The sequence below is a fragment of the Amphiura filiformis genome, chromosome 9 (assembly GCF_039555335.1).
Source record: "Amphiura filiformis chromosome 9, Afil_fr2py, whole genome shotgun sequence".
Lineage (NCBI taxonomy): Eukaryota > Metazoa > Echinodermata > Ophiuroidea > Amphilepidida > Amphiuridae > Amphiura > Amphiura filiformis.
Window position 1 is genome coordinate 29,043,421 of NC_092636.1, and position 16,077 is coordinate 29,059,497.

At 35.1% G+C, this 16,077-nt stretch overlaps 1 protein-coding gene across 1 annotated transcript in view; it reads left to right on the top strand.

The window, feature by feature from the left end:
- Window positions 1-16,077, top strand: part of LOC140160832 (IgGFc-binding protein-like) — an 81,442-nt gene that overhangs the window by 9,615 nt on the left and 55,750 nt on the right. The window contains exons 9-15 of the mRNA XM_072184144.1: window positions 1,186-1,391; window positions 4,706-4,822; window positions 7,200-7,355; window positions 10,994-11,150; window positions 11,338-11,520; window positions 12,189-12,397; window positions 14,054-14,234. Coding sequence (XP_072040245.1) covers window positions 1,186-1,391; window positions 4,706-4,822; window positions 7,200-7,355; window positions 10,994-11,150; window positions 11,338-11,520; window positions 12,189-12,397; window positions 14,054-14,234 — 1,209 coding nt within the window. The remainder of the gene's footprint in view (window positions 1-1,185; window positions 1,392-4,705; window positions 4,823-7,199; window positions 7,356-10,993; window positions 11,151-11,337; window positions 11,521-12,188; window positions 12,398-14,053; window positions 14,235-16,077) is intronic.

Consider the following 16,077-nt stretch of genomic DNA (forward strand, 5'->3'; position numbering starts at 1 on the left):
ATTGCAGTATGTCGGGAGATTGTGTAAAATAATTATTTGATAGAAAATGTACTTTCCATGAGTTTACATTATGGTGTTTATAATGTAGTGTATTTGCCTAAAATGGTGGGGAGTAAGTAAGGGGCTGCATTTGAGCTTTGTTTGGACACAATAGCCGTTCGACAGAGCTGAAATGCACTTTGCACAATTTTTTGAAAATGGGTGCAGATTAAAATTTGTCTCTTGAATGTGGTATTCACTCAGAGAGATTGAATGGTTCCTCTGGGTACGGTACAAGAACGGATTCCTGGTCGTCCTGTGAACTCACGCTGTTTCTTTATGTACAGTAAGTTTATAACATTTGGAACCAGAGGACCATTCAAACTTTCTGAATAGGCCCCCTACGTACCATTTTTAAGAGCCTTTTTTTTCAAAAGCTCCTCCCACATTCAAAACTGGTACATTACAAGTTCATTTCAGATTTGACCAACATATTGATATTTAGATTCAGTTAATCACCTCAAATTTCAATAAAATGTACCCCATAGAACTCAAGTTCAATCTTCTTAAATTCCCCATTCTAGGCTAATTCACTACAATACGAGCACCATAGAGTGATGAAATGTCGCTTTCTTTAGCGTCAAGTCTAAACACTACCCTCACTACTGAGCACACATGAATAAAATGTCAGGATTCAACATTGATAGGGGGAACGGCAGCTCATTTGCAATACCGGACTAATTTCATTCCAACCCTTTTGTCCAGGGTTGTAGTCTTAGCACTTCATGAAGAAATATTCCATACTTCATGTCAAGTCTGTATTTCATAACTTTTATAACACATCGAAATATAAATGCAACCAATGACTCATTGTCTATAAGATCAATGTATTAGAAGAATATTACTGTATTATTTAAGCAAAATTACCCGAACTGGAAAATGTGGCCTGAAAGCTGTGACATGCCTTAAGCACCGTATTGATAATTAAACATTCATTAATAACCTAAAAAGCTCGTTGCAAATAGTGACAAATAACAAATTATACCTGTAATGCTTAAATAATTACAGGAGAGGAGAGGAGATAAGAGGAGAGGAGAGGAGAAGAGAGGAGAGGAGAGGAGAGGAGAGGAGAGGAGAGGAGAGGAGACGCGTGTCTCTTATGCTTTAACATTGACTATACCTTTAATATTATCACTTGTTTTACAGCTTGGCACGAATGTAGAGCTTTTGGCGAACCTCATTATAATACCTTTGATGATCGAAAATATGATTTCATGGGACAATGTGAATATACCCTTGTGAAAACAATATCTGGAGATATTAGTTTTGAAGTAATCGTAAAAAATATCGCTTTTAAATACGACCCAATATACTCTCTGACGAAACAAGTTACAATCAAGGTTGACGATTTGGTAAGCGCTCTGATTATAAATGTATAGGAATATAATGTAATATAGTGTACGCATTTTGTCTCTCTGGTCAAAGAAATAAAAGGCAAAAGGCCAAAGTCGTGTATATCCTAATCAATGCGGTTTTGATGTATAGGTCAGATTGTATTATTAACATTTAAACAACACTGTGTGTAATCAGTTCGGTCACAACATGAAATCCAGACTCCTGATGTCAAGACGGATACTTGAAGAATATTTTCATTGCAATGGGAGCATTTTTAAATTTACACGTTTTTATCTTTTGACCTATTATAACCCAGCAAACACAAAACGTTTCGACATCATTCGCAAAAGGTTATAAAAGGTTGTCAGAAAACGTTTAAATGTCGGGTTATATAAAGGGTATATTAAGAGCATAAAACGTTTTCATAACCTTAAAAAACATTTTTTGATAATCCACTGCTCAGCAAACAAAAATGTTTTACAGAAAACGTTTAAATGTCGGGTTATATAAAGGGTATAAAAACGTTTCAATAACATTCCAAAAACATTCTTGAAAACTTGATACAAAACATTCTAAACAGAATGTTATTTTGGGGTTGAAAAAATATTTTGCGAAAATGTTTGCCCAAAATATTTTCAGTAACGTTTTAAAAACGTTTTTATGACCTTTGTATAACCCTAAATTTAAATGTTATTAAAAGGTTTTGCAAAAAACATTTAAAGAACATTTCCGTGTTTGCTAGGTTCAAACATTGAAACATTCAAACAAGATAATGTTATTTAAGTATTGACACAATATTTGACAAAATGTTTGTAAAAATAGTTTACAATAACATTTTTTGAAAACATTTAAAAATATTGCTGTAGTGTGTTTTCATACAAAACGTTTTAAAACGTTATCATGACCTTTATATAACCCGACATTTTACTGTTATTAAAACGTTTTTACCTAAACCAAAAGCCAAAATATAACTTATTTAAAACGTTTTTAAAACGTTTTTGTGTTTGCTCGGAACCTCATAGCCCATTAAGGTTATTAATTATTTTAAACTGTTGTGATTTGGTAGTTCACAGCATCTTACGAATGGTGGTGAGCTTTGGCAAAAACTGTATTGCTCAATTCATAGCGAGTGTGTAGAAGAATTAAAATATCACAGATATACTTTTATAGGTTCTTGAGTTACGTTGTAAAGAGGGCTGAAACAACAACACTTTTGTAAAATGTACATAACTCATTAACAACAATAAATTAAGCAAGTTTGCAAAGTATATGATTTGCAGAATGAACTTTTGCAAAACATCAAGGTGTTATTTTTCAATAATATATTGATCTAGATAATGGAAATCGATTTTTAGGTTGCTTCGACCAACAATACCTCGTCTACCCTTAATTAGGCATTCTAACGATATTATGACCATTGATATTTTACTTGGCTTTAACTTGATTAAAGCATTTAAAAAAATTTTATCCCCTTGCATGACCTTTGACCTCGATAACTCAATTTGCTCAAGGGTGCCCTTGAGGCTTCCGGTGGATTCTGAATACACACTCCTGGTTCTTACTTAAATTAAACAAAATATTACGCAACTTCATAAAATATGTACCAATTTTACAAGACTAAATACATGGTGTCCCAATAAAATATTTTTGTATGTAAAGAAACCTTAAATCGTTAGCTTTTATAAACCAAAACAATTATTTCAATCGGGCTCACAATTTTTGAAGATATGCCCTCTTTAAGAAATGTACCCGTTTTTCACTCTGTCTACGGATGAGGTTTAATTGGCTACATCAACGATTAAATCGAAAAATGTGGTAAATGACATGGATAGAAAATAGCATTAGGCTTTGGAACGCATTCACTATGAGCGAGGATCACCAGCTAGCCTCCAACATCTTCGCAACCGTATTACTGCTGCTTTCGCAAGTATATGGCGCACAAGGAGGGTACGAAATGCAATGCAATGAGGACCAGGGCTGAAACCTGTATTCATCAATGAGGCAACCAGGTAGAGGGCAAAGCAGCACAGTAAATTCTCTTCAAAAGATCCAAGGACATAGCAAACAGTCTTCCCAAAAAGAGAAAATGACATGTTGTAAATAAAAAGAAAGCAAGAAACAACAAAGTAAGAAAATAAGAAACAAAATAAAACCAAAAGGCATAAATTAGCAAGAAATTAAGTTTAATTGCAAGTATAGCAAGAAAAGTCCCATCCCACACCCATTTTGCCGACAGGATAATGACACTTGACACAATCCCTAGCCAATAGGCCCACCGGTAAAGCCCATTCCCTAAATAAAGTTCGTTATTTTCTAAAGTTATCATTGAGGAATGCTTGATATTCATGCATGGTACGTGTACCCCTTTTCAATCTTTGAAGCAGCCAAACCTCCTCCGTGGACAGAGTGAAAAACGGGTACATTTCTTTTAAAGAGCATATCTTCAAAAGTTGTGAGCCGATTGAAATATTTCTTTCGGTTTATTAAAGCTAACGAATGTCCACAATACGAGGGGGTATCCAAAAGTTTTTGACATCACCCAGAAGGAAAAGAGATAATGAAATTTTGTCAGTGTAATCACTGGTCCTTATGTACATTATGGTCCAAAAATGGTCTCATAAGTATGTTTATTTTTTTACAGGTAGCGCTATGATGGGCAGTAGGCGCATAACCTTTTCATGATAAGATCCTCCACTTTCTTGAGTTTCTTCACTGTGGCCGCATCATCCGTAAATGATTGACGTCCACTTCTTGGTTCATCTGTGAGGGACATGTGGCCAGTTTGGAAATTCCTTTTTCAAAAAGTAACAGTGCCATATGATGGGCAATCATCACCGTAGATAGCTTTCATTTCATCATAGATTTTCTGAGCATTGTAGGCCTAACCCTCCAAATGCAGGAACTTAATCACACTGCGTGCCTCAATTTTCACCATTTTGCAGGTTATGCGCCTACTGCCCATCTAGCGCCACCTGTAAAAAATTAAACATACTTAGGAAACCATTTTTGGACCATAATGTACATAAGGACCAGTGATTACACTGACAAAATTTCATCAATATAGCTCTTTTCCTTCTGGGTGATGTCAAAAACTTTCGGATACCCCCTCGTATATTTGATTAACTTTTCAGAAATAGGAGAAAAAGAGGGCGCATTGAGGGTTTTGTTTTTTGTGGGTTTTTTTTTGGGGGGGACACCCTGTAGGAATAGGTACATTATTATAACGCGGTCGTAAGAGATTGATCACAGTACTATTCTCCTTAATAAAGCCTACTTAATGACAGGTATCTTACTTTGTAAATCCTAACGTAGTCACATTGCTCACAAACAGGAAATTACAATTGGACCAAAAAAACGAATTCGAGTGAATGGAGAAAAAATCACCCTTCCGTTCGATTCTGATGGTATATATGGTTTAGTTAGAGTGTACAGGGAAGATTCTAGCACGGTAAGATTTTACGGAAATAAGGATTGTAGATGTTGCTATTTCTTGTTTATTATTATTATTATTATTATTATTATTATTATTATTATTATTATTATTATTATTATTATTATTATTATTATTATTTATGAATATTATCAATCATCCAGGTAGATGAGTGAAAGAAAAGTTTAACCAATTTCTTGCAACAAGTTAGGTGTGAAGCATGCATGAAAGGTTAACATCGCTACACTTCTCCCGATGCCCATTCTAAATACCATTACCATACCAACGCATGCACATGTACTTCTGCCCCATTTTGTAAAATATACCTTGGCATACATATACCAGAATCGAAAGGGTTGTATTATGTACATTAATTCTATTGATCTCTTTATACCTATAAACATCGGACCAACAGGCTTTCAACAATATTGTGTTATGTCTAATTTGAACGTTGAAATAACAAATTGCCAGCCTCATCAGTAGCCCTTACATGGACGGTATTAATTGATCCAGGTAGATCAAATAGTTGTACTAAGTCTAAGTCTATCCATGACGCATCATCAGGCCGACTGATCTTGAATTGGATCTGTATTCCTGACCTGTGACGTCACGATGGTAGATGTTAAGAACCGACCATCAGGAAAATCCCTCGACGACTCTCGTGTGACGTCACATCTACCATCGTGACGTCACAGGTCAAGAATACAGAGTCAATTCAAGATCATTCGGCCTGATGATGCGTCATGGATATGACGTGATACCGTAGCCATCATAAATAGTAAGTCCAGTTGAATAGAATTATAATTTAGTACAATTATTATTATTATTATTATTATTATTATTATTATTATTATTATTATTATTATTATTATTGTTATTATTATTATTATTATTATTATTATTATTATTATTATTATTATTATTATTATTATCGTCTTTGTTTTTAATTGTTGTCTGTACATTAATATTTCTTGCTTTAATATGATTATATTTTTTCAAAACAATTTGAATCGACGTTGATTTTTTCCGAAACAATTTATATGGAGGACTTTTCGCACAAGCTTCAATTTTAAAAAGACAAGGTACTCAATTTGATAAGTTGGGTCATATTTCACAAGAATCTATACATTTCTATAAAATGTTAACGAATTTTAGAATGACAAAAATTTGGCGATATTATCAATTTGAACAGTTACTTCCGTAAGTTCGTAATAATTCGTTTTGATGAGATGTAACTATTCATTATAAACATCTCAAAAAAAGTAAATACCCACCTGAAATAATTTTCCAATCTTCAAAAACGGGCTATTGGATTACAAATCTGTAAAATGCTTTGGAAGCAGAATTTATTTCTACGCATTTTGACACCTCATTTGTAGCAATTGTCTAAATATTTACGTCGCAGCGTACATTTAAATCAATGTAAGCAAAGATTTGAAAGTTTCAGTAAATTCTATTGATTTGATTTCATTTCTGTGACAAATGTCAGAAACGAGGGCGAGATGGCCGAGTGGTTAAGGCGTTGCGCTGCCGGCCGGGAGATACGATCGACGAGGGTTCGAGCCTTGGGCTAATTGCCTTAGGTGAAAATGCTCTTCCCTCCCAAAAAGTTCCTGTATTATATGGTCGGGAATCCCTCATTTAATTGAAGAATAAAGCAATATTTTTTTCTTTCAGTAATGTCAGTAAAAACATAGTGCTTGGATATATATTTTAAAAAAACTGGTGTTAAATAACAACATCTTGTTGAGTGAGTAGGCCCCCTCGTCCGGCGTATCCAGATGGCTTCTTTCAGCCACCTGGTGGTCTTGTCAGCTTCTCTATCGATGACTTTTGAGTCCTCCCAATTGATGGAATGATTTGTCGAGGCAGCATGATCGGTGATAGCCGACTTGTGAATGTATGATCATCTTTGACCAACTCACCACGCCCTCTATAGTGGTTCCTGTTGCCTATAAAAGGAAGCAGTCAGATGTGATGAGTTGCCAGTCTGAAGAAACCGCTAGTGTAGTGGTGAAACGTCACTAAAATGTGAATTTACCATCTTCATTTTTATTGGATTTGTATAAAAAGAACTATGTCAACAGTGAAATCTAACAATCCAAATGAACTTGTTCAAAGGGCTCTAGGTAGTTGTTCACATCCTCAAATTGAGGGAGGTACTCATCGGCAGATAGATGTACCTTTAATGTAGGACAAGGGGACAGTAAAGGCCCTACTGTGTATTATGTGAAATTGCCTTTTCAAAACTATGATGTTCTACCTGGGGTATATCAGAAAGAAAAAAAAACACTTGATAGCCTTACTATTATAATTGATAACAATGTAGACCTATATGGTGTATATTTCTTTTCTTATTTTACACGATATTTTTCAATTCTATTGTCACTTACAGATATTAGAAACAGACTTTGGGCTGGAAGTAATATGGGATGGAGTTATGGCAGTAACAGTTCGGCTTCTGGATACATTCATGAATAATGCTGAGGGATTGTGTGGATACTTCAATGGAGATGAGTTGGATGACTTCAAAGGTCCCTTACAAACCTTGGTACTAGATTTGGTTTTAATGTTACATAGTACTACCTTAATACGTATGCTTCGACAGCGCCAGACTATGCAGCAAAATTGTCTATTTTGTTTAACTTTGTGATGTTATTGCAAAATTTTTCGTCGATAAATATGTTTTCCGTCGGAAAATACTTTTAAAAAATGTTGTTTTTGATGACATATTATAAATTCACCCCCCCCCCCCCGTGTGTAACAATTGAATACCTGAGTGGAAGAAGGGCCCAACTCCATCGAACCTGTTTTTGAGATATTAAGAAAAAACTTAATATTTGGAAAAGTTTTATAGACAGAACGTTTTCATCTTCAGGGGACCTTTAATACATGAACATACAATAGTACATACATTCGAAATTATATATAATGTTTCCATGGCAACGGTACAGGTCTTAATACGAGATGGAGTTGGGCCCTTCTTCCACTAATATACTGCAAGTGCCAGTTTTGTGTTATAAATAGCTACAGAAATTAGGAAATCACCATTAATTGCACAAGTATAACTCGTGAAATATGTTAGAAAGAAAATTTATTGTAGTGAAAAGCAGATTTCATGGATGAACAAAATTCCTCTTTAACCCTATATTTGTAGAAGAAGGGCCCAACTCCATGGAGTTGGGCCTTTCTTCCATGAAAACCACGATTAAGTGTACGTGGAAGACTATTTAGAGAGTGGATTTTGGCTCATCTTTCACACACAAGGAAGATCAGTCTGCTGGCAATAAAATGCTGGGCCTAACTCATTTTTGTAAAAAATTGGAGTTGGGCCCTTCTTCCACTCAAGTAAATTATTTTGCAATTCAATCAATACTTAAATCTGATGATATTTATCTAACGAGTACCTATCCATGTCGACTTCAACGGCATGCGGATTTGGTCACGCTTGCTGGTTATGGTGTGTAGTACCCATGGGTCACGTGCGTATTTATAAATACAGTCGAGGTTAAGCTTTCGGCACTAGGCCTTTATTAGAACTGTAAAAGACAAGAGAAATGAACCAGAAATAAGAAAATATGGCAAAAAAATATGAAAATATATGCACAAAATGAAAATTGGTAAGTGAATTTGTTCTAAAAAGTAAGAAGGACAATGCAAACGAGCGGCTGCATTTTCGGCATGACCAACCAAAATTGGGAGAAAACAAGTCTTCCGATTCAAATCACGCACAAAATGGTGTAATTCACACATTTAAGGTTACAGAATATCATGATTTACATCAATAATAATATACCCTTTTTTTCTTACAAATTTATGAAGTACATAAAATATGTTCATCACCTTATTGACTCAAATTATTAGACATCTCTACCTACATAGTGCCGTTAAAACCATGTTAGTATATCATTTGTCCTTTAGGCCTCTATATATATATATTCTTGTTTACTGTACTAAACTCATTTGTGTGTCTCATAACAAACGATACACTTCTAGTGCCCGTTTCTATTCATCGTTATGTATTCTTCTCCCGTGCATTATTTTCGCGAACTACCCGTGCATTATTTTCGCGAACTACCCACAGCCCAAATTATGTAAACCTGCACGCTAAACAATGCATTATCTAAAACCTGCACGCTAAACAATAGATTCTAGATAATACGTGCACGCTCAAATACTAGAAATACTACTTTCACATAACCATATAGGGCCTAGTAGAGTTAGGTGGCGCTTTCGACACAGAGGTCACATAACTATAAAATTGTCTGTTCGATATATATACCAACAAAAAAGTACGAATATACATTCTGTGGTGTTAAAATGGTATAGTTACAAACGGTGTTCTATAATAGGGTACAATTACCGAATAGGGTGCAACTCGCTAGACTTGAGTCCAGTCCTCGTTTACGGAGTTTAGGGTTAGGGTTTAGGGTTGGGGTAGGGCAGTCTTGTAATAAGACTAGTAGAGTTGCACCCTATTGGGCAATCGCTCGTGCAAAGATCATTGTCATAAATTATGATTAATGACCTCAAATAAATCAAACATCAAATGAGAATAATAGAGCTTCTATTAATCAAAAAGGGCCAAAAACAGGTGGATCATAATTATACAAGATGACACCATTGCAAAATGTTCAGCATTTTACAAATGAAATACATGTAGGCCTATATCTAAAATAACATAGCCGGGCCCGGGAAACACACACTAGCGCATAATATCATGATCATGCTTTATAATACCATAGGCCTTCAAACACATGTGTTTGAAGGCCTATTATAATACTGAACAAATTGTTAAATCCCAATGTCGTGTGTTTTAATATAGGCCTAAGTAGATTTTAAAGTTCAAATTATAGAGCTATAAAGTCCAGTTGATATTCACCGTAGTACTAGTCGGACATCTAAATCGATCGTTTCCAGGTGAATCAGTGCTCTAAATGATCACAACATAAAGTCAATTGGTTACAAACCATGCGTGAATAAGTTACTAAAGTATGACGTATGGCGCAATCGATACCATTGATAGCTAACTTGATTGGATTGATTTTCTTTACCAGTTAAATGCTACGTAGCTGGTCAATGTCCTAACGGTGTTTTTAAAATGTAAGATATTTTCCCTAATATTAAAACTAATATAATGAATGCAGCAATTAATATTGCCTATTGTTTTAACAGGCCTACACTCAAAGTGTATGACGGATAATGTACTCGTGCAAATGCATTCGTCAAGATATTGCACTTGCCATGGAGTTATTGCATTAGCTCTTGAGCCTATCGGCTCTCGAGCTAAATGCAATAACTCCACGGCGCGTGCGATTATCTTGACGAATGCATTGCACTCAGTTCATTATCCTTATCATAATTTTATTATATTCAAGTAGAGTATTTGAATAGAATAAATTATCTTTTGTTATAACAATCCTTAAAAATTATGCTTAGTCATGCATGCTAATAATATAATCTCTTCCACAATGGTTATGGTAGCAAATTTAATACTGTGTAGCTTTTATCATATTGTTTGGAAGAGATATTTCCAAGATCTTCTAGGTCAGGTTATGTGTCAACTGGTAGAGGTCAAATTTAGGCATCCATTTTGAACAACATTTGACATCATTTATGAGTCATCAATTTTGATATTCTGTTTAGTTTTTCTTTCACTGTATACAAATGAAATGGCATTAGAACAATATAATTAGATTTCTTAGGATGTAAATGGTGAGTACAGTTTAGATTGCCTACTTGAAATGGATCGGCCAAACATGAAAAAAATATCTAATCTGGTGGTATAGGTGACAAGAAATACAGTTTGTTTTTAACATTACTGTAGTTTAGTTGTGGAATTATTTTTTAAGTGAATTTAAACAAAGGTATGGTGCTTGAATTTAGTAAAAATACACTGGTAACAATGGTTTTCTTGGAAACAAGATATAGCAATCTGTGGCATTAACCTGTGATGACAAATGCAATGAATTGAGTATATTGATAAAAACAGGGAAATGTGTTCCAACCAATTAGACTGAGCTGGTCTCCACTATATTGAGAGCAGGCCTCTTATTTTATCCCTTGAGAAAGAAAAGTTCTTGTCAAAACGTCGGGTTTTTAACTCTGTTTATATGTCTTGTGTTTCCCCATTGGATGTTGTGTCATATTTTCCCTGTTTTTAAGTTTGAGTATATTTTGTTATTATAGATTCATAATGTTAACGAATTTGGAAACAGTTGGAAATATGATGGTCGTGAAGGTTGTGATTGTGTTCTTGATGATCCTGACTCCTGTCCAGATGTCGATCCTTGTGATGCTAAAGTAGATGTTAGTGATCTATGCTTCCCAGTCTCAGATATAAACGGTAACTAATTTATTATTCATTTTTACTTTTGTTCTGTAATTAATCCAGATTTGTTTTTTTCCTGATTTATCGCAACCTTTGAAATACAACATGGACCCTACCTAAATAGAGATCATACTTGACGACGACGAGGTACAAGTTGCAAAATAAATAATCATGTCTATTGTCTTGCTTTGTTACTTATTAGGTCCTTTTGCACTTTGTCGTGACGCCGTCGATCCTCAACCATATTTTAAAGATTGTTCATTCGACTCATGTGCGGCACAAAACTCAACGGATATCCTGTGTGACTACTTTACCAAATATGTGTATGCATGTCGTGAAGTTGGGGTGGCCATAAATGGTTGGCGTAATGAATTTCACCAATGCGGTAGGACTAACAGTGTTTTTTAAACATATGTAGATTTAATTTTCGAAATCAAAACCTTTTATGTGAAAAGCGAGAAGAGTTTAAATTATTTCATTCAGTATGAAATTATCTGCTACAAATATTAATAAGTTGTATAAATGAGGTTTATTCAGAACGCCCTCTGTTGATACCCACAGGCATAGGCGACGGAAGCACGCCTCCCCCACCCATAAATTTTGGCAAGGGGGACGCCCCCTTAAAATAATAATAGAACAAAAAAATCAGAAATCACAACTTCCATGTAAATTATACAAAAAATAATATTGCAAGGAAAACGTTACCTTTTATGGACAATGAATACAGGCCAATAGGATTGTGCTGCAAGTTTCAAGTCTTGGCTTACGATCGTTTAAATCCGTTTACATCAATATTGGGTCCATTGCAACAACACCGGTGTCATAATGCGCAGAAATCTATTCTACTTCTAATGCATATCCCAAATTTGGCATATGATAAACGATTTTGGAATAATGGTCTTTCATTAAGGGGGATTACTGTTTAGGTATGTGTTTAGAATAGTTATATGTACAATGAACAGGCCTAATATTTTTATAGAACACATAATTATAAAGAACTACATAGTTTATAATGTGTTTGTTAAAAAAATAACATATTCCCTCTTCTTTTAGCAATCGACTGCGGACCAACCAAGCGATACACAGATTGTGCTAATCCGTGTCAGGCCACTTGCCTTGATCCTAATGCTGAGAACAATCCCACTTGTGCACAACGTGCTTGCTTTCAAGGGTGTGAGTGTCTGTCAGGATTGGTGCTTTCTGGTGATGAGTGTGTTCTGCCTAGTCAATGTGGATGTACACAAGGGGGAAGATACTATTCGGTAAGATAGCTGTCATATATTAACCTTGCTTTACTGACGTATTTTTGTGGTGGGGACATTAAAATCGGGGGGGGTGCCCATTGCTTGCCCATGGACTCTGTCAGAGGCACTAAAGCGAGCCCATGAACCCCACCCAATAGCCAATCTCCTCCGCTTACACAGATATAGTGGCGCTTTAGAATTCTTTTCATTTTAATGTTACACTTTAAAGAAGTTAAGAACCCATGGTGTATAATTGATTATTATTCTTATATTGGATGATAATTAAAGCAATGTAAATAAACATAAAGAAAAGTCCGTACTTATGTAACCCTACGATATCTGTTATTTTTTCGCAGATTAATAAATGCCATTAGAACCAAAATAAGATTATGTAAACCGATAAACGGTAACAGGTTTCCAAATGATTTGACACAGAGAGTCAGTCAGATATCCAGTGCAAAGAAAATGATGCTGAAATTAATGTTCCTTTATTGCTAATAATATATTTTTGTATTAGTGAGCATTCCATGTTTGTTTCATAATCTAAAATATATAAACCGTTCTGACCATTAACACGATAAAATGTATCGTGTTAATATCAGAACGGTTTATATATTTTAGATTATTATTTAATAAGATCCTTGTTTGCAATAACTGTGGAAAAATATCGTCAGCCTACTATGCTAATTGCCGAAGTCATTTTTGTAATAAACAAAGTACAAAATATGCTTCAAGTATGCATTTAAACATATTTATTCTCAAATCTTCATTCACAAATCTTTAATAAAATGATAAATAAATTTCGGCTTATAGCGCCTTTTTCCAGCTAGATCTTGAAGGATTCAAAGTAATTTCGCTGCCATGGTGAATCAGCACAATCATATCGCATCATCTAGGCCAGTTGCAGCCGAACCTCAGGCGCAGACCTATCCGTAACATCCACCAATTATCTGTGCAGCTCCCCAAATTCCATTGGGTGAAGGAAGTTTTGATAACCAAACAACTAATCACCGATTTTTGTGAATGAACAAAATAATAATGATACAAATTAAATGGACTAATCTGAAATAATTAGGGTGGTTATGTAACTGATGCTGGTAACTAATTGTCGTAATAGGACGAAATGATACTCCCGCTCGCGGATATTTTACCGTAGTTAACATTTGTATAGGGAGCCCGTTAAAGCAACTGTATACGTAGTGTCCCGCCTATTAGAGTTAGGGTCAGGGTTATGTTTAGGGTTAGGTTTAGTGTTAGGGTTAGGGTTGATCGGCTGTTATATACGTATTCACTAAGTATAGTATATCGTGTGTTTGCGCTAATCAATAAGTATGATAAACAGACGCATTTCTTGTAGAGCTACTCGTAGCACAGTGGTAAAGCGTCTGACTATGGATCCATAGGTTGTTGGTTCGATTCCCGGCCGATCCTTGGTAGAATTTTAAATCTATATAATATATTTCGTTTCTTTTTGTTAAGTAAGAAGAAATAATAATGGCACTATGGTGGAATCTAGCTTCATAATACATGTAACACTATACAGTATAAGTTTCTCCTATTTAAATGTTAACTACGGAAAAAATATTGCCTCCCGCTCACCTCCACACCCGAACACACATATCAATCAGCATTGAGGCAGAACCTTTAATGACATTTGTGCGACTGAACTTTCAGGCTGGGACGAGGTTTGTTGCAAGTGACTGCTCTTCAACGTGCCGTTGTATCGGAAAAGATCTGGTGGAATGTGACGACCTTGGGTGTGGTGATAATGCAGTATGTGACGTACAGGATGACGTAAGAGGGTGTTATTGTGAAGAAGGGTATGAGCTGCTATCTGATGGCAAAACATGTAAAGGTATGTAGGAGCTAGAAATAGGCGTTTCATGATTTGCCCAAGTGCTTTCTTGCTCTCAGTATCAAACGCTTTGGTCAGGTCCACACAAGTGACATAAAGTCCTTTGGTTTGTTCACGACACTTTTCCTGGAGCTGGTGAAGAGCTGGCGATAACCGACTGTAACAACATTCTGGGGTATAGATCCCCAGTTTGATGGTGAAGGCGAGCGCCACATTGGCAACTTCTTGTGTGCCATCCCCTGTACACCGATGGATAATAACACGCGAATTTGATGTTTTATGAAACAAAAATATTATTTATAGAGTGTGTTATGAGTCGTACTTGACTCAAGGCCAAAATCAGCTTTTACCCGAAGTCACACGAATGCACAACACAATTACACTGTTTGATTAAGCTAACAAAAATCTAAGTCTTTAATTGAAAGTAAGATATGATTGGTACAATATATGACAACAAATGCACATACAAAATAATCAAATATAATCACTCTTTTAACTAATTAGTACTTAGCCAGCATTCTTCTCCTTGATGGTAATATATTTCTTGCAATGTCCTGGACGGCTGCTGTATATATCCTAATTAAATTGTCCTGCAAAAATTAGCAAAGTCAATGGTACACTTGCATTCATGATCCTTGCGTATAAAATCATTATACGAAATTGGTGCTGCTATGTCCCAAATACTAAACGCCTTACGCCGTTCTCCAATACTAAAACTCCTTGCGCAGTTTTCCAAATCTCTTTACTCCTTGCGTAGTTCTCCTACTTGACAGACTTTAGAAGCTTTGAATCAGTTATCAGCATGAAGACGAAGATCACAATAAATCCCTCCTTTTCGGGATGTCTCCACACTATATTCTCCGTTCAGCGGCTAAATATTTAAATATAGCACCTTCGCTATAATTCCAATGCTGATTCAATATTCAACTTTGTAAATATTTTGCTGCACCATACACACAGCTAACTGCTTCATAATAATTAAATGTCTGTGTAATAAACCTGTTGACATTTGCTTTTATAACAACCAAAACTCACATCTGTTAATAGATCATTCTATCATATTACAACACTTCCTGTGGGTGATTCCCAAATCTTATCCATTTCACAATCCAAAGGATTTCCCAAGAATATTAATAAAGAGAACTTATAGAGATGAAGAGGGGTTTCCCCCAAACAATCTATAATTAGATATGATTCAATTGCTTTTGATCATTTGATGAATGAAAGGGAATCCCCCTTAAACATGACATAACACACAAATTCGTGCATGATTACTTCCAAGGTGTTTCCCCTTGTCTCATATTTCTTGTGACATACTTTTCAACTTGTAAACAAAGTTAAATAATTAAATTAAAATACTGAGGGCACATCACAAATGTAAAAAAGGAAATTAGAATAATGTAAATCTAAATTGATTGAACAGAAAGCCTGAAATAAAAATCGAGCAAGTAAAATATTAAGCTTATTATATTTAACATGCCGAATGGCGCGCTAACATGCACGGCTGTTTGATGTATTTGGTTTCAATATTAACTAAATACAAACTATAGATGACGCTATTTATTCTAAATCATATTTCTTTATTTGCAAGGGGTATGTGAATATTAATACTGTCATTAAAACAGCTGGAATAGGTAAAACAAGCAACAAGGAAATTTAATAAACATATTTCATCAAACAATAAAAGGCTTCTACCGTGGTGTGTCAAAAATTTATCGCTAAACCCGAAAAGTACATCGGAATCCTAAAGATCAATTCAGGGCTGGAATTAGTTGTATTAAAAGCTTGAAAGACTAGTAACTAAATAGCATCACCATTTTTGTCATTAATAGATACATTTTAT